Source organism: Rana temporaria, chromosome 7 (genome assembly GCF_905171775.1).
Source record: "Rana temporaria chromosome 7, aRanTem1.1, whole genome shotgun sequence".
Lineage (NCBI taxonomy): Eukaryota > Metazoa > Chordata > Amphibia > Anura > Ranidae > Rana > Rana temporaria.
This window is the reverse complement of record NC_053495.1, coordinates 89,124,446-89,143,237: the sequence shown is the minus strand read 5'-3', so window position 1 is coordinate 89,143,237 and position 18,792 is coordinate 89,124,446. Positions and strand designations below refer to the sequence as shown.

The window sequence follows — 18,792 nt, the reverse complement described above, 5'->3', positions numbered from 1 at the left end:
GGAGCTGGAGGGAAGGGCGAACATAGGTGACACACTTGCAACTCTTATCTGTATATAGAGATATTGTTATAATTTTACTGAAAGATGCTTAAAAAGTAACTTCACTTTTGTTGCGCGAAAAAAAATCCCATCTGGGTGATCAATGTACATTGCAGGGAATTTAACAAACTAAAAAAGCTGTTTGTCTGCTGAGTGAATCTAAACAAGTAACTTGTTTTCATTATTCATCAGCTGATGCATTTGCAGTGTTCTCACGAGGACTCCTCTGCATTCTTTTCACAATTCATGAACCTTTTTTGGAGTATCCCACCAAAAATTACTTTTTTGTGGTGTTGCAGAGGATGCCTAAAATCTGACGTGTACTTTAGTGCAGACTTCAGGGAAAATCGGTGAGCCAGTAATGCAAGCAGGAAATGACATATGTCCACTTGAAACGTTGGTAGATCACTATTAGGCACTATTAAGCACCATTTTACAGCTGCTGTTTTCTGCAGCCAATAAACTCCCCAGCATGTTATCCTATGCGTTCACGCACACACATGCTGTTATCGGCAGTATTTGGCTCGAAAAACACCCCAGAACGAGTGGGTTTTGAGAGGACTGTAAAAACGCTCTAACTGATAAAAGCTTAAAAATGTGGCTATTCGTCATTTATCAGGGCTTTTGCGCTATAAGCTTTTGTGGGAGTATAGTTTTGCTTAGAAAAAAAAGAAAAAAGCTAAACGAATTCTTCAGCTAACGCTATTGGCGTTTTTATAACGGCCAGTGTGCATAAGGCCCAATACAGTGGATATAAAAGTCTACGCACCCCTGGTATAATGTCAGGTTTCTGTGGTGTAATGCCACGTACAGACGGTCGTTTTTTGTGATGGGGGGAAAAAAAACGTAGTTTTTGAAAATGTCATTTAAAATGACCGTGTGTGGGGAAAACTTTGTTTTATGTCTTCTGAAAAACGACAAAAAAAAAAAAATTTGAACATGCTTGAATTTTTTGGGTCGTTTTTCAAAACGTCGTTTTTTTGTGTCAATTAAAATGATAGTGTGTGGGCAAAACGATGTTTTTAAACCCACGCATGCTCAGAAGCAAGTTATGAAGCTAGCTTCAATGGAAAAGAGTGCTGAACGTAACCGCGCTTTGCTAGAGCATTTTGAAAAAACGATGGTGTGTAGGCAACGTCGTTTTTGAAAATGAAGTTTCAAAAACGTTGTTTTATTTCATGATTTAAAACGTCGTCTTTTTTTTTTCATCACAAAAAACGACCGTCTGTACGCGGCATAAGGTGAGGTTTCCACCGTAGAAGAGCGCTTCTCCTACGTGGGCACTCAATGCGGGGAGGAGCTACCAGCGTGGGTTTAGTAACCCTTTAATGTGACTTATAAACTCAGTTGGACAACAAACTTAAATCTTTTAGGTGGAGGGAAGTGTGAAAAAAAAAATACAATATGGTTGCATAAGTGTGCACACCCTTAAACTAATACTTTGTTGAAGCACCTTTTGTAAGGCCCCATGTACATGGGACGCTGCTAAACGGAAGTTCAGAGGCAGTTGGACGCTTTTTTTATTTTTCTGCTTCCCCTGAACTCATTCAATGTTATCCTATGTGACCATGTACACAGTCTCGTTTATTGCCGTTTTTAGGCAGTTGCGTTTTAATAGCGTTTCTTTGAAAGCAAAAAAATGGGTTTAGACGTAGATTTCCACGTTTCAGACACTAAATACGGTAACCTGCATTTAGCAGCGTTTCGTTTATAGGCGTTTTTTTTTTTTTTTACGCTTGTAAACGCGACAATATGGACGTTTTAAACGTGGGGTATTATCTGTCAAGTTAAATAGTTCAGGCGCAGTTGTAAAAACGTCCCGTGTACATGAAGCCTTACAGTACTCTTACAGTCTTTTTGGGTATGAGTCTATCATCATGGCACATCTTGACTTGGCAATATTTGCCCACTCTTCTTTGCAAAAACACTCCAACTCTGTCAGATTGCGAAGGGCATCTCCTGTTCACAGCCCTCTGCAGATCACCCCACAGATTTTATATGTGATTCAGGTCTGGGCTCTGGCTGGGCCATTCCAAAATGTTACTCTTCTTCTTGTGAAGCCTTTCCTTTGTTGATTTAGATACATGCTTTGGTTCGTTGTCATGCTGAAAGATGAAGTTCCTCTTCATATTTAGCTTTCTAGCAGAAGCCTGACGGTTTTCTTTAGGGCCGAAACAACTAATCGATTAATCGATTACAATTTTCATAATCGATTAATCGGCCAGTAACCTAATGGGGTTAAAAACTAAAATGAGCCCTTTATAGTACAAAAAGGCTAATCGCTACTGTAAATATTACTTTCACTGTCCCACAGTAAAAAAATTAACCCCTTACAGTAGCGATTATTTGCAACACACTTCAGTTCATTTACATGTTTTCCTATGGGACACGTTCACATCCATGATTTTTTTTCAGCTGCTGCGCAAGGACTTTTTTAAACGCAAAACGGTGCTATTTTGATTTTTTTTGTTCAATATACTTCAATGGAGAAGCTGCAGAAAAGCATGTAATGTGTTTTTGCGGCAATTTGTGTTTTGTAATCTGCCCAACAACCAATTGGCCCCAAAAAATAAAAAAATGTTTTTTTTTTAAGGCTATTATCCGATTAATCAAAACAATAATTGCCCAACTAATCGATTATGAAAATAATCGTTGGTTGCAGCTCTAGTTTTGTTCCAATATTGACTAGTATTTGCAACTGATCATGATTCCTTCCACCTGGACTAAGGCCCCCTTTCCAACTGAAGGAAAAACGGCCCCAAAGCATGATGAAGCCGCCACCATGCTTCACGGTGGGTATGGTGTTCTTTTGGTGATGTGCAGTGGTGTTTTTGCACCAAACATCTTTTGGTATTATGGCTAAAAAGTTCAGCCTTTGTTTCATCAGACCATAACACATTTCCCACGTGCTTTTGGGAGACTTCAGATGTGTTTTTGCAAAATTTAGCCGGGCTTGGATGTTTTTATGTGTGTAAAAAAAAAAAAAAAAAAAAAAAAGCTTCCGTCTTGCCACTCTACCTCCATAGCCCAGGCATATGAAGAATACGGGAGATTGTTGTCACATGTACCACACAGTCGGTACTTGCCAGATATTCCTGTTGCTGTAGGCCTCAATTTTGGAGGAACGTCCAGTTCTTGGTAATGTCACTGTTGTGCCATATTTTCTCTACTCGACGATGACTGTCTTCACCGTGTTCCATGGTATATCTAATGCCTTGGAAATTCTTTTGTACCCTTCTCCTGACTGATACCCTTTTAACAATGAGATCCCTCTGATGCTTTGGAAGCTCTCTGCGGAACATGGCTTTTGCTGTAGGATGTGACAAAAAAATGTCAGGAAAGACCTACTAGAAGAGCTGAACTTTTATTTGGGGTTAATCAGAGGCAATTTAAATGATGGCAGGTGTGTACTGACTCCTATTTAGCATGAGTTGAATGTGATTGCTTAATTCTGAACACAGCTACATCCCCAGTTATATCATCACAGAAACCTGACATTGTAACAGGGGTGTGTTAGGTTTTTATATCCAGAAGGCTTAAGGTTTTTACCTTTTACGCATTCTATGCCCCAGAGCCATTGCCTCACTGTTTCTCAAAATAATTTTAGGAATTTGGATTGAAGAATTTAAATTCTTAGGTAATGTAGATGCCATTACAAATGTGCAGTATGTCTTGACCCCTGCAAAAAGGATTGTCCTCTTGTCCGGGGGCCAATCACTCAAATGTGGTTGCAGCATGAGCGATTACATACCAGTGGGTGCGATTTTTAGCTGTGAGAGGCGGCAGCTTCTGATTGCTTTCAGTGCGGGTGCTGCTCATAGCTAATCGCAGGATCCCCTGCTGGGGTTTTCACATATAATCGCAGCCAGGGTGCGTTTGCAATTGTGATTGCGCCCTTCAGGTTTTGTTGCTTTTCTAAAGCAAAGTGGCAACATATGTGGTTCTAATGCATTGTTACTGTAAAAATTTAAAGTCGGTAGCATCCACACTCGTAATTGTGTCCAGTGGTTCCATAGTGAATTTTTATGATTTTATTTATTGTTTTGAAATTAATTTGTAGTTTCCTGGCATCGATTTGATGTCAGCAAAATGAGTAGTTTAGTTTATTTTTCTATTACACAGTCACTGACTTGGATTGACTTGGACCCCTTTCACACTGGAGGTGTTTTTCAGATGCTTTAGCGCTAAAAGTAGCGCTTGAAAAATGCCTCATCTGCAATCCCAGTGTAAGAGCCCGAGTGCTTTCACTCTGGAGCGCTGCGCTTGCAGGATGTCAAAAAGTCCTGCAAGCAGCTTTCCCACAGCAGCTGTCCCTGCAAGTATTTTACAAGCTTAGTGATGATGTGACAGAGAATATTAATAATTAATATATTAGCAGTTTTTCAAAAAAGGAAAACTTAAAATGGTTCTAAAGTCTAAACATTTTTTTACCTTTAAAGAGGAGCTCCAGGCTCCCCCCAAAAAAGTTATCAAAAGGACAGTTACCTGTCCAGGGATCTAGCGATGTCCTCACCCAAGGCAATTCTTCAATCGACTTCTTGTCCAGGCCCCGGCATCATAAATAAGGGAAACCGGCAGTGAAGCCTGGCGGCTTCATAGCAGATCTCCTACTGCGCATGTGTGAGCCGTGCTGCGCTTTGTGTGTGGTCCCGTAGTCTTCTGGGACCTATGATGTATCCCAGAAGTCTGTGGGGGATGGGTATTGCCTGGTAGCATCTAACTGGAAGTGGGAGCGGGTGCCTGCTCCCCCCCCCCTAAAAAGTACCAAATGTGGTAGTGGGGGGGATACAAACAAGGTGAAGTTCTGCTTTAACTCCTAGATTGTAAGCTCTAGTGAGCAGGGCCCTCTGATTCCTTTTATACCAAATGGTAATGTAACTGTAATTTCTGCCTTTATTTTGTTAACCACTTAAGGACCCCTTCACGCCGATTTACGTTGGCAGAATGGCACGGCTGGGCACATCAACGTACCTGTACGTTGCCCTTTAAGCCCAGCCGCGTGGTCACGCACCGCGGGTGCGTGCACGCGACCCGGTCCGAAGCTGCGGGACTTGCGGACCCAATCACCGCTGGAGTCCCGCAATCGGTCCCGGAGCTGAAGAACAGGGAGAGCTGTGTGTAAACACAGCTTCCCCGTTCTTCACTGTGGCGCCGTCGTCGATTGTGTGTTCCCTTATATAGGGAATTACAATAGATGACGTCACACCTACAGCCACATCCCCCTACAGTTAGAAACACAGATGAGGTCACATATAACCCCATCAGCGCCCCCCTTGTGGTTAACTCCCAAACTGCAATTGTCATTTTCACAGTAAACCATGCATTTTAAATGCATTTTTTGCTGTGAAAATGACAATGGTCCCAAAAGTGTCCGCCATAATGTCGCAGTCATGAAAAAAATCGCCGATTGCCGCCATTAGTAGTAAAAAAAATGCAGTAAAACTATCCCCTATTTTGTGAACGCTATAAACTTTGCGCAAACCAACCGATAAACGCTTATTGCGATTTTTTTTTTTTTTTTTTTTTTTTTTTTTTATATTACCAAAAATAGGTAGAATACGTATTGGCCTAAATTGAGGAAAAATATATATTTTTATATATATTTTTGGGGGATATTTATTATAGCAAAAAGTAAAAAAATATTGCATTTTTTTCAAAATTGTCGCTCTATTTTTGTTTATAGCGCAAAAAATAAAAACCGCATCAGGTGATCAAGTACCACCAAAATAAATCTCTATTTGTGGGAAAAAAAGGACGCCAATTTTGTTTGGGAGCCACGTCGCACGACCGCGCAATTGTCAGTTAAAGCAACGCAGTGCCGAATCGCAAAAACTGTCTGGGTCTTAAGTGGTTAAGCGTTGCACAAACTGTTGGCGCTATATCAATTCTGTATAATAATGCATTCCCTGCATTAAGGTAGAAACTATCCCAGTATTTGTTGTATCCTCCTCTAAACAACCTGTCTTCTGCAGCAGATCTGCTCCTGCTTCCTCAACTCCCAGGAGACATTGCTGCTGTCAGTCAAGTCCAAGTCCAGTGAGGAGTAGGGGTGCAACGGATCAAAAAACTCACGGATCGGATCGATCCTCGGATCAGGTGTCACGGATCGGATCATTTTCGGATCAGCAAAAAAAAAAAACCCCCCACAAATCTTGTTACACTCACCAGAGTTTTAGATTTCACAGTTATTCTTAACACAAAACGGAGCTTATGTGCTTAAATAGAGTGTTTGGAAATCCGACGGACTGTTTATTGCTAATGTGACACAACACCTCTGATTTTCACATTAAATGTAACATTTAAACAGTCCGTCGAATTTACAAATACTGTATTTAAGCATATAAGCTCAGTTTTGTGTTAAGAATAACTGTGAAATCTAAAACTCTGGTGGGTGTAATAAAAGATGTCCACTTGCCCCCTAATCACTATCATTACTGTGATTAGTACAGAGCACACAGGAAAAAAAGCAGGGGGCATATCCATCCTCAATCGCACAGGGAGGGGGGGTTTCTTGTATAGAAAAGAGGGGGGGGGGGGGGGTGGGGAATATCCTCGTACAGATGACACATTGATCTCCTCTGCAGGGATGCTCCCAGATGTCAGGGTTGATGGACACACAGTTCCCGGTGATCTGCCCCCCCCCCCCTCTCCCTATCATTCTGAGCTCCTTGGTTGGCGGGTGATCGCAGTGTCCTCTCTCAGGCTTATTCTCAGTAGATTCTCAGTAGAGAGACACTCGCAGCACACTGGGGAAGGTCACTATTGCCCATAGCAGATTGCTCACAGCTCTGTAACTATATACACCGCCCGCTTCAAGGATCCTCTCAGCCTCACCTTTCCTGTAGCTGCCGGTGGATGATCCTGTGCTGTCTGCTTTAGTCTGCTCCATTTGCGCGCTGAGGCGGGGAGGCGTGTCACGCTGTGCTCTGGGCTCTGACAAGCACACGGGTGGAGCAAGATGGCCGCCGCTCCGGAGCTAGGCCGAAGCCGGGGACTTTCCTACGGCCGAGGCTCCGGAGCGCTCCGCGGATCGCGGGGTGTGCCGATCCGAACGGCCACAGCCCAGAATTTGGCAAAAGGATTGCACAGCGCTGACAGGGGAATCAAAAAAAAAAAAAAAAATATATATATATATATATATATATATATATATATATATATATATATATATATATATATATATATATATATATATATATATATATATATATATATATATATATAATTTTAATAAAAAAATGAAAGGGGTTGTGTGTTTTTTTTTTTTTTTGTGTGCAGCAGCCGCCCTGATACTTGCCTGAGTGCCTTAGCCACCCGTGACTCTCCCTCCTGATTTGGCCGAGACACAGCAGTGGCGCCATTGACTCCCTCTGCTGTCAATCAATGTCGGCCAATCAGGAGAGAAGGGTGGGGCCGAACCACTGCGCCATGTCTGAATGGACACATGGAGCTGCAACTTGGCTGTGGGGGGGGGGTACCCCCATAGTAAGCTGCTTGCTGTGGGGGGGGCACTTGACAGGAGGGAGGGGCCGAAGAGGGACTCGAAGAGGATGATCTGGGCTGCTCTGTGCAAAATCATTACACAGAGCAGGTAAGTATAACATGTTTATTTTTATAGGAAAAAAAACGACTTTACAATCATGTGAAGCTTTACAATTACTTCAACCTGGGGACATGCGCAAGGGGGAGCAATTGTGGTTTGGCATTTTGTACAGGCTGTACATTACAATTGGCTTCCTGTAGCTGCTGACTTTTAATAAAATGACTCTTACCAGGGATTCAACACCATTCTCACCCAGGCCAGTTCTTCACTAGCCTTTGGGGCGCTGTCATCTCAACTGTGGGCCTTGCTGGTTTGTGGCTTCAAAGCTGGCTGCCCACAGTGCGTGCATGAGCCGTGCTGCGCTTTTGTTAATGGTCCTTTTAGGTACCAGTTTCTAACAACCCCCCTTTCCCCTGAAAATATTACATGTCGGAGGAGGGCGAGCGGAGGACTTAAAGCGAATCTTTTTTTTTTTTTTTTTTTGGCAAAGCTCCACCTTAATTGTTGGGATTTGAGTTGAGTTGAGAGGTATCTTAATATACCGCGGTCTTAGCCGAAGGGGTGACATCCGACATCTGATGGGACAATCAGTTGGATGGCTATACTTCTATCTGATACCTAGTTTATTTTAAACCATTCAAACATTTATGTATCATAAAATGTTTTAAGGTCATTTTAAACATCTTTTGTCTGTTTAATACAGTGTTTTTTTTTGTTTTTTTTGTTTTTTTCAGAGATGCTTCAGTTTGTTAGTAACCAGGTTGGAGAATTTCCTGACTTATTTGAAGATCAGCTATGTTCCAGCTACCAAGGAAGTACTGGGATGGACACCACTTTGCCCAAGACTTATAACCAGGTCCAGCCACAGAACTTTCAGACATCAGCGCCACAGCCTCCAGTAGTGTCTGTAAAGGCTCCTGTTCAAGCTGTTCCCCAGAGGACTGCTCCTCTCCTTCAACCACGACCAGTAGTCCAGTCCCATCCTCAGCCTCATTTGCAACAGCAAACAGTCATGTTGACACCAACATTCAGCACAGCTCCCCAAACTCGAATAATACAGCAGCCGCTCATCTACCAGAATGCTGGAACTACAAGCTTTCAGGGTTAGCATCTTTTAATATTTTTTGTGTTGTCTTATTTGTTTAAATCATGCCTTCATCTAGTTCAAGGGTGCCCAACCAGTGGCCCGGGGGCCACATGTAGCTCGCTGAGCCCTCTGATGTGGCCCGCGACCTCCTGCTCTGGGATGGAATAGAATACTGTTATTAAAGGTCAGTTATTAAAATCACAGTGTATATATGGGCATACATGTTCTGCAGTGGTTACTGGGCTGCTTTCAAACTGATGCACAGGTGCAGCGACGTGCACCTGCGGGTTACCTGCACTGAGCCATAGACTTCTATTACCTGCGAGTTTGGTGAGCTTTCCGAAAGTGCACCACACCTATAGGATATAAAAGAAGTCTATGGCAAAGTGCGTCTAACCTGCAGGAAAGCCACAGGTGAACACGTGGTGCGAGCAAGCAGTGTGAAAGCAGCCTTAGGCCCCTTTCACATGGTCCGTCTGACCCAATCAGACCCTCTATTCACCTCTAAGGAGTGGCAAATGTAAATGGGCTTGTGTCTGCTTACAAACGCCTACCTCCAATCCGATCTACAAAAAAGACTTGAGTGGTCTGCTGTCCTCCCGCTCGGCTCATTGTGGCCCGCGACTGGTTACCAAGTCACTTAAGTGGCCCCCGCTCATCAAAACGTTGGGCACACCTGATAATCTGTCATATACTTTGGCTTGCTTGACTTGTGCATACTTGTACTGATATCTATCTACTAGAGCTGCACGATTCTGGCTAAAATGAGAATCACAATTTGTTTGCTTAGAATAAAGATCACGATTCTTGCGGTGTAAAATCTTTCACATTGTACAAAAACATTTGGGCTAACTTTACTAGTCTAGGGTCTCTACTAAAAATATATATAATGTTTGGGGTTCTACGTAACTTTCTAGCAAAAAAAATATATTTTAACTTGAAACCAACAAATGCCAGAAAAAGTTTTAGTGTTTAAGTGGTTAAACTTTCCTCATTTAGACCCCTTTCACACTGAGGGTGTTTGGCAGGCGCTATAGCGTTAAAAATAGCACCTGCAATCCGCTCTTAAACGGCTGCTCTATTCACTCCAGTGTGAAAGCCTGAGGACTTCCACACTGGAGCGGTGCGCTAGCAGGGTGTCAGGAAAAGTCCTGCCAGCAGCTTCTTTGGCGCGCATTAGGAGTGGTGAATTTACCGCTCCTAATGTGCTCCTGCCTATTAAAAAAACAATGGGCAGTACTGCCGGCAATACGCCGGCAGTATTGACAGGGGAAAAAAATCACGATAATGATTCCTGACAATTAATCGTGCAGCTCTACTATCTACCCATGGTGGAAATGTAAAGTGGGTATACAGGATTAAATTAAATAGATGAAAAATAAGTATACAAACCCAAAAACATAAATTGAATATATTGCAGCTAATCAGTCCTTTGTGGTGGCTGCATTAGACTGCTACTTTGGTTACTGGTAATTCTTTTGGACATGTTCCCTGGACATGCCCCTATAGACATACACCGCTCTGTAGGACCTCAGTTTTTTGGCTATTTTTAGGTTATGGGCCTCCTTCAGTGCTGCTGGCAACACTGGTCAGTGTGTTCTAAGGGGGGCTCCCTACTGTCAGAATACATAGCCACAGCGGGAGTGATTTCCCCCATCCACCTTGAATGGGGGAAATGTGGATGGGGAAATTGGATCCCTGGTTGAATAAAAAAGAAGACTGATTAATGTATGGTTAGCTTTACAGAGAAGTTTTCCGTGCTCAACTAGATTTGTTTTCTATATTTTCATTTTGTCTCACAAATGACAATCTTTTTGTCCCCTGGGTGGCTATGCTCACTTCTCCACTGTATCTATGGAAGATACAGTGGAGAAGACCCTGAATGGACTTCAAGTAAACTTGCTATGGCTGCCTTTTGTTCATCACCATTAGATAGGTGGTGGAGGGATTAGTAGTTTATAAAGGGAAGATAACATTGTGTTATGCTTTCAGTTCAATTTACAAGAAGTGTAGTAAAATTAAAATGCCTTATTTCTGGCAAGAACAGCAGCTCATTTCTGTACTTTCTAAAATATTCTTGGCCTCACAGAAGAGAATTTTTCTCTACACCTGGATAGATGAACTAGTCCCAATCCTACAGCTGCTGAAAGCCTTGCGGAAGCTAGGTCCGGCCTGGTGCTAGTTGTATCCATTATGTTGACAAGAGGCAAGCAGTCATCTGTACCTTGGACCGCTGGCTCCCCCCCCCCCCCCCCAGCTCCCACTTCTTGCCTCAAGGCAGTTCCTGTAGAAGAAATGCTCCTTACTGTCCCCCTTATATCACACTGCCTCCTCATACTGTCCCTCCTGTAACGCCCCCCCCCCTCCTGTCAGACTGCCTAGGTGCCCTTCTTTAGATGGGGTGGCTGTATTAATGTAGTCTCATCTGGTGATCTGGCCTGTAAGTCTGTTAACTTATTTTTCAACAGAACAAGCTCTCATGCAGAGGTAGCAGTTATAGGGATATGACAAACCATCTCCCACTGATGGCTTTGAAACAATCAGCTTTTAATTATTTACGTAAAACATTTTATCCCAAAAGGGAAATAAAATGTTTTGCTGTAACCTGAAGCCATCCTGCTAATGCTTTATAAATCAGTTTGTCCATTTTATTTAAATCTGCTGCTACTACTACATCTAACACTCTAGCCCCCTGCTGTAGGTGCCCCCTGTGCACCTTCATCCAGAGAGAGGCACTCTAATACAGGAGGTGTGTTGCTGTGTGTTTCGGGTTTGACGGGAGGATGGTGGTGGAGAAGACAAAAATCCTTGCACTGTATCCCGGTTACTTTGTTTCCTGCTCCCCGTGTATTCCCTGCCCCCCCCCTCCTTTTCTGAATGGGCACAGTAGTCAGTACTGTGACGGAAAGAGAAGCTCTGTACAGGGTTATTCCTGTCCATTCTTTCTGGAGGGCTGCTTGCTCAATCTTCTTTCTGTGTCTCAAAGGTAAAACATCAGAGGTTTCTTTAGATCCTTGATATTTCAGCAAAGTCACACAACGGGGCTCCTATAAAATTGTAAAAAAATAAAATTGGTAAAAAAATGCAAAAAAAAATAAACACATTTTAAACTACTGATCCAGTCCACTGCCCTACTGACTGATGCTATTCACAGTCCAAACTGACACCACTGCCGGAACTTCACTTGCACTTGCAACTGGGCTCTGCCGTTCGGCCACTGGGGCCCAAGACTTCAGGAAGGGGATCTGCTGCGGGACCGTAAATTGACCTGGGATCAGTGGGAAGGGCTCTGGGCTCTGAAGGAAGGGCCCAGGCTCAGAGGTTAGGGTGCCCTTCATGGTTTCTTTCACCAGGGCCCTGACGATTCTAGTTATGCATCTTCTGACAGGACTTCCCTCTAAAAATATCCAATGATATTTTTACTAAAATGCCACGGCTGCGATGTTATGCTTCACAGCCATGGCAGAAACCATACCCCCATGGCTCAAGACCCATTTAATTGAATAACGCTGCTCTGTAAGTGTCCCACATCCACGTGCAAAGCATATGGTTGCAGTGCGCTGGTGAGGAGGCAACATGACTCCTCCCCGTCTGTCAAATGCTTTCTGAACAGCGATTCAAAAGCTTACTGTTTTTCAAAGAGAAAAGCACATTTTGAACAAATCCTTATTTTTTATCAATTATTTTCTAGAGTTTTACATTACCAATCACTCACTGTGTGTATTCAGAAAAGGAAGGAGCCAGTAAATAGCACATACTTACACCCCTCGCTCTCCATCCAAAACCATTCCTGTGTGCCTGCAGCAACTGGCAGGAGAGGAGGGAAGCCAGCAGCGCTGCGGGGAGGGGTACCCGGAAGGTGAGGGGTGCAGATCCAAGAACCGATCCGCCTGCAGTGCATCCGGATGGAGACAGAAACGTAGAAGCTGACAATGCTGCAGGGGGGGTGCCCGAGAGTCACAAGTGTCAGCAATAGTACAACCAGCCCCCCTGGCAGGTGCCCCCGGCACCCCTTCTGAACTGATGGGGCCTGGTAAAGGAGAGCCAGCTGTACTGCCTTATACGCAGCCCTTGCACAATACCTCACTTCTTGTTTCCTGCTATACTCTCTGGAAAAAGTTATATTCTGTAAAACGGTGTATAACCTTAATCTTTGTTCATCACTGTGTGTGTTTGTTTTGCAGTGCTGCAACCACAGGTTTCAAGTCTTATGACAACTCAGCAAGTTCAGCCTGTTACCATCCAGCAGCAGGTCCAGACGGTTCAAGCCCAGAGAGTACTAACCCATACTGCTAATGGAACCATCCAAACCCTGAGCCCAGCCACACAGGGCACTATCCAGACACTGACTCCAGCTACTGTACAGGCAATGACACCGCAGGTTCAGCAAGTTCCTGTAAGTTTTTTTTTTCATTAGACTGGGAATAGCTCTATTACTATTTCCTCGATTTGAATGCTCGCCACCTTTTTACCCTTGTTTTTGGCATGAAACGGCTATAGGATTCTCAAAGATGATGGCTTTCCTTTGTGAATTGTGGGCAAAAGCTAGCTGGTTATTGCAATGTAATTTAATGCAAAAGTATTACTTTGTAATGCTAATGCAGGCTTCTGATTGATTTATATCCTAAGTATAAGGTTTTTGTGGGTGCAAAATTCAAATAATAATTTTTATTTTGAGTGCAGTTCTTGGTGGTATTTTTCCCAGACTGTATAAATTGCCACTCTGAAAGGCAGAATACGTTTTTTTTTTTTTTTTGTTTAGTTGTAAGCCATAGGAAAGTTTTATGCATTTTTGTCTGTCATACCTGGTGTAGCAAAACTCAATGCTGGTACAGATGGAAACATATTGTACAATAGAAAAAAAAATTAAAATCCCTTCACTAAATTTTTGATTGTTGCATTGTCTCCTAATATCTGAATTTTTTTTATATTTTTTTATATTCCATCTTTAGGTTTTGGTACAGCCTCAGATTATAAAGACAGAATCTCTGGTACTGACTGCTCTGAAGGCGGATGGTAGTCCAATGATGACTGCGGTTCAGAATCCTTCAATCACAACACTTGGTACGCCTCTACAGACTACCGCTCTCCAAGTACCTGTAAGTGCTGTAAGTCTAATGTCTATATTTATAGAATTTCGTTGTGTAAATACCATAGGAAATGCTGTTTATGTAGAAATAAGATTTTTCTTATACCGTTGACGCTCATCTTGATCCTTGGCGCAGTTGAACCCTGTTAGACAAAATATGTATAACACATATATGGGTTAAATTAGTAATGTGCATGAGGCAGGATGAAGTTGGCAAGTTTCAGTGTTGAGAAAATGCTTGAGCTGTGCCCAATCAAAAAGGCCCTGAATTCTGGGCAAACTGGGGGAACTACTAGGCTGCCACACGTCTAGGTGGGTGCATTTTGGCAATGACTTTAAAAAAGCGGTCTCCAACCATCGACGCCAGCGCCTCGTGTAGTTCTGGGCTGCCTTTTTTATCAATAGTTTTCTGTTTTAGCATTGTAAATCCTATATTTACTGGAAATATGTAAATCAGAGCTGCCCTACTAAAAATATATTAAAACGTTTTGCCACTTTAAGGAACATACATTGCATGTGATCCACATCGCATTGCTGTGCAGATCACGTGCGATTTCTGTGCAATGCAAATTCAGTCATTCAAACTGTATGGCTGAAATCGCATTGCACTCGCACCAAAATGGTGCAGGACCCTTTTTTTTGGTCCGCACAGGAATTGGATCGCATGGGTGTAAACACCTATGCAATCTGATTCCTGTACCATTTGACAGTTTGCACTATGATCTACGAACCGATCTGGTTGCGTCCTTAACTTCCTATTGAATGTGACCTGCGATGCACAGAAATCGCGCTAGTTCCCGCATTGCATGTGTGTGTGTGTAAACACGGACTAAACAAGGGGTTTTAGATTTCCCTTATAAAGCTCTTGAGGGTTGAGCACATGGAAAGTAGGATTTATGATTTTCAATGACCTAGTTTACACCTGTGCATCCAGTTCCAGAAAAAAAAGTAGAACATGCTGCATTTTTCCTGCACTGGACTGTATTGGAATGCTGTAAAATACACTTGAACACACCAAAACCCAATGGAATGCACATGTCCTTATTTGAGGTTAAGAAAAGGGAGAAAATGCACTGGACTGCACCAAAAACACACTAGAACGCGTAAAATGTGCATACAGAAAAGTACAGTAAAACCTTGGTTTGAGAGCGTTTTGCAAGACAAGCAACTTTTTTTTTTTTTTACTTGATATACAAGCGATGTCTTGATATACAAGTAGGATCATGTCACAACTGAGTATAAAAGAGAAGAGAGGCGCCTCTAAGTGTAGCAATATGGTTACATTTAATGAAGGTACAACATTTAGCAACATATGGCTACACTTGGAGACACCTCTCTTCTCTTTTATACCCTGTAGCTCAGTGATTCTCAACCTGGCGGTCGGGACCCCCCCGGGGGTCAAATGAGGATTTGCCAGGAGTCCCCAAAACCTGGGCTGTTCCTGAAGCTTGCGGCCGCCCACTTGGCCTCTTCAGAGCCACCCATTCACGGCATAGCTGGGAGGCAGAGACTAGAGGTCAGCTGACAGCTGACTGGTGAGGAATGTGAAGTTGGAGGGGCTGGAGGAGACCCTATCTGCTGATATCATGCATAGGTGTCCACTGCTACGAGAAACCACAAAGTCGGAGACACAGTGAGTAACACTACCTGTGATTAGAGTTGCCTTTAAAAGTCCCCACTACAGTTCTCAGATCAGCAGATTACCTTGATCAAGAGCACCTAAGTTGGCTGATCCCAACTCCCCACTAGCACTGCCACTGATCCAAACTCTCCGCCAGCATAGCCACTGATCCAAACTCTCCGCCAGCATAGCCACTGATCCCATACTCCCCACCAGGGAGTAAGAGAAGGAATACAAATAGAGAATTCATGGAAGGGAGAGGAAAATAGGGGGAGAAATAAAGAAAAAGGGAGAGAGAGAATAAGAGAACAAGAAAGACATCTAGAGAGGGGTGGGGATAACGCACAAGAAATTAGGATAGAGAGAGATAAAAGTGAAAGAAAGGAGAACAAAGAGAAAGTTGTACATCCTAAAATGTACTATAAGGGGTTTTAATATTGTACGAGTGGAAGGGATCGCTAAATGTCCGTGGGTTAGGGGCGCACATTTCTTGCCTTGGGTGCCAAAAACCCACGATAGGAACTTTTTTTTACCGTTAGGGGTCCCCACAACTTGGGGAATTTTATCAAGGGGTCACGGCACTAGATAGGTTGAGAACCACTGCTGTAGCTCCTGCTGAATTTTGCTTCTAATCCCCTTGTGGGGGCTTCCATTTGTAGAGGGACATTTAATGGTTACACAACCTGGTCACAATCTTTTTATATGGACTATAAACTGAAGGTTCTATGAATGAATAGTTGTGGAACAAATCATTTGAGTTTCCATTATTTCTTATGGGGAAATTTGCTTTGATATACAAGTGCTTTGGATTACAAGCATGTTTCTGGAACAAATTATGCTCATAATCCAAGGTTTTACTGTATCTGGAACGCATCCGGACTGCGTTTTTCTATTGTGTGAATTGGCCCTTAGCATTTGGGTAGTGCCATATAGGTGCCTCTCATTTCATCATTATAATGTGAGTTCTAGTCCATAGAAGGATACAGCTACAATATTAGGAGGAAACCATACACAATATTGGTATAATGTTCGGCGCTAAACCATCTGATGAAAAAGATTAAAGTTTAAAACTTAAATGAAAAGGCATGCATCTGTATGCTGATACATGAAAGTGCAACCATGTGAATGGTGAGTGGATTGAAAGTTCTGGGGGGGGGGGGGGGAAACCCTTAAAGATTAGTCTCTAAATGAAGGCGAGGCTGCTTCATGCACGGGCTGGGGATCCCGATCACTGTGAACAAAAGGGGGGGGGGGGGCTAATCCTTTAACTCCTTGCTGACCTTTGCACGACTATATACGTCGACCGAATGGCACGGCTGGGCCGATCGACTTTTATATTTATGTTGTCTTTAAGGCCCAGGGTTGCGGGTGCGTCTGCCGCAAGCTCTGTGGGTCCCGCGGACTCGATGTCTGCTGGGAGTCCCACGATCATCTCATGGAGAGGAAGAACAGGGAAATGCTAATGTAAACAAGTATTTCCCCATTCTGCCTAGTGACACGACACTAATCACAGCTCCCTGTGATCGGGAGTGATGATCAGTGTCATGTCACACGTAGCCCCACCCCCACAGTTGGAACACAACCCTAGGTCACACTTAACCCTTCAGCGCCACCTACAGGTTAACTCCTTCACTGCCAGTCACATTTACACAGTAATCGGTGCATTTTTATAGCACTGATCGCTGTATAAATCTGGTCCCAAAATAGTGCCAAAAGTGTCCGATGTGTCCGCCATAATGTCGCAGTCACAATAAAAATCGCTGCTCGCCGCCATTACTAGTAAAATTATTAATAAGAATGCCATAAAACTCCCCTATTTTGTAGACACGATAACTTTTGCGCAAACCAATAAACGCTTATTGCGATTTTGCCAAACATATGTAGAAGAATACGTATTGGCCTAAACTGAGGAAAATTTTTTTTTTTTTTATATATATTTATTATAGTAAAAAAGATTGCTTTTTTCAAAATTGTCGCTCCTAATTTTGTTTATCGCGCAAAAAAATAAAAACCACAGAGGTGATCAAATACCACGAAAAGAAAGCTCTATTTGTGGGGGGAAAAACGGATGTCAATTTTGTTTGGGAGCCACGTTGCACGCCCGCGCAATTGTCAGTTAAAACGACGCAGTGCCGAATCGCAAAAAGTGGTCTGGTCTTTGGCCAGCCAAATGGTCCGGGGCTGAAGTGGTTAAACAGCTTGGGAATTCAGTATATAAGTATAAAACAACACTAAAAACTTGCGTGAAAAGTGTTGGAGCACTTGCAGAGTGCTAGAGTGGGTGGGAGCCTCAACGTGTGAGCCGATGTCTCCATGAGTCTTAGAAGCTGTGGCTGACACACTGTGCTCGTGGATCCCTCAATAGAGACTTCCGGCGGTCCTCCTGTGCTCCGGTGACACTGCACGTGGAGGCTCCTACCCACTTTAGCACTCTGCAAGTGTTCCAACATTTTTCACGCAAGTTTTTAGTGTTTTATACTTGTATACTGAATAAATTCCTAAGCTGTTTAAAGGATTGGCTTGGGGCTTCTCTCTCCTCCTTTTTCTACAGCTACAATATGGCTCCTTGGTTTGATGTTGACCTAACTTTTTAGAGGAATGCATTGACATCCTACCAAAGCTATAAAATGAGGCTATATAATAGTCATGCCTAAAATGGTATAAAGCAGGGTTTGACAAATTTGCTTGGAATCTAGGAGCCAGCTAAAAAAGTTAAGAGCGGACGCATACGCGAATAGTGCCCGCATATGTAAACGATGTTCAAATCACACATGTGAGGTATCGCCGCGATTGGTAGAGCGAGAGCAATAATTATATCCCTAGACCTCCTCTGTAACTCAAAACATGCAATCTGTAGAATTTTTTTTTAAACGTCGCCTATGGGTAAAGGTTTGTCGCCATTCCACCAGCGGACTTAATTTTGAAGCGTGACATGTTGGGTATCAATTTACTCGGCGTAACATTATCTTTCACAATAAAAAAAAAAAATTGCTCTAACTTTACGGTTTTAATTTTTTTTTATTTAAAAAAGTGTATTTTTCACAAAACAAAGTGCGCTTGTAAGACCGCTGCACAAATACGGTGTGACAAAGTATTGCAATGACCGCCATTTTATTCTCTAGGGTGTTAGAATAAAAAATATATATAATGTTTGGGGGTTCTAATTAGAGGTAAAGAGATGGCAGTGAAAAATCTGGGGAAGCTCCATTAGAATTGCTGGTTTACTTGTCGGTCATGCCAACGGCCACCACAAGATGGCGCCAGATCACAGAAGGAAGCTTAGGCCCGCAGAAGGCCGCAAGGCCACTGCCTCAATTACCGGCACGGCCCGACGCAGTCGCGCAAAGACACATTATGGTTGTCTCCGTGCCACGCGATCGTGTCGGGCCGCGGCTTTGCGGCCATCTGCAGGC

At 43.1% G+C, this 18,792-nt stretch overlaps 1 protein-coding gene across 4 annotated transcripts in view; it reads left to right on the top strand.

Annotated features, from left to right (window-relative positions):
- Positions 1 to 18,792, top strand: part of SREBF2 (sterol regulatory element binding transcription factor 2) — a 156,872-nt gene that overhangs the window by 29,849 nt on the left and 108,231 nt on the right. For 2 of the 4 annotated variants that reach the window (XM_040359628.1, XM_040359630.1), the window contains exons 2-4: positions 8,317 to 8,685; positions 12,854 to 13,065; positions 13,622 to 13,777. In XM_040359628.1, coding sequence (XP_040215562.1) covers positions 8,317 to 8,685; positions 12,854 to 13,065; positions 13,622 to 13,777 — 737 coding nt within the window. The remainder of the gene's footprint in view (positions 1 to 8,316; positions 8,686 to 12,853; positions 13,066 to 13,621; positions 13,778 to 18,792) is intronic. The other 2 variants (XM_040359631.1, XM_040359629.1) reach the window with 1 other exon arrangement.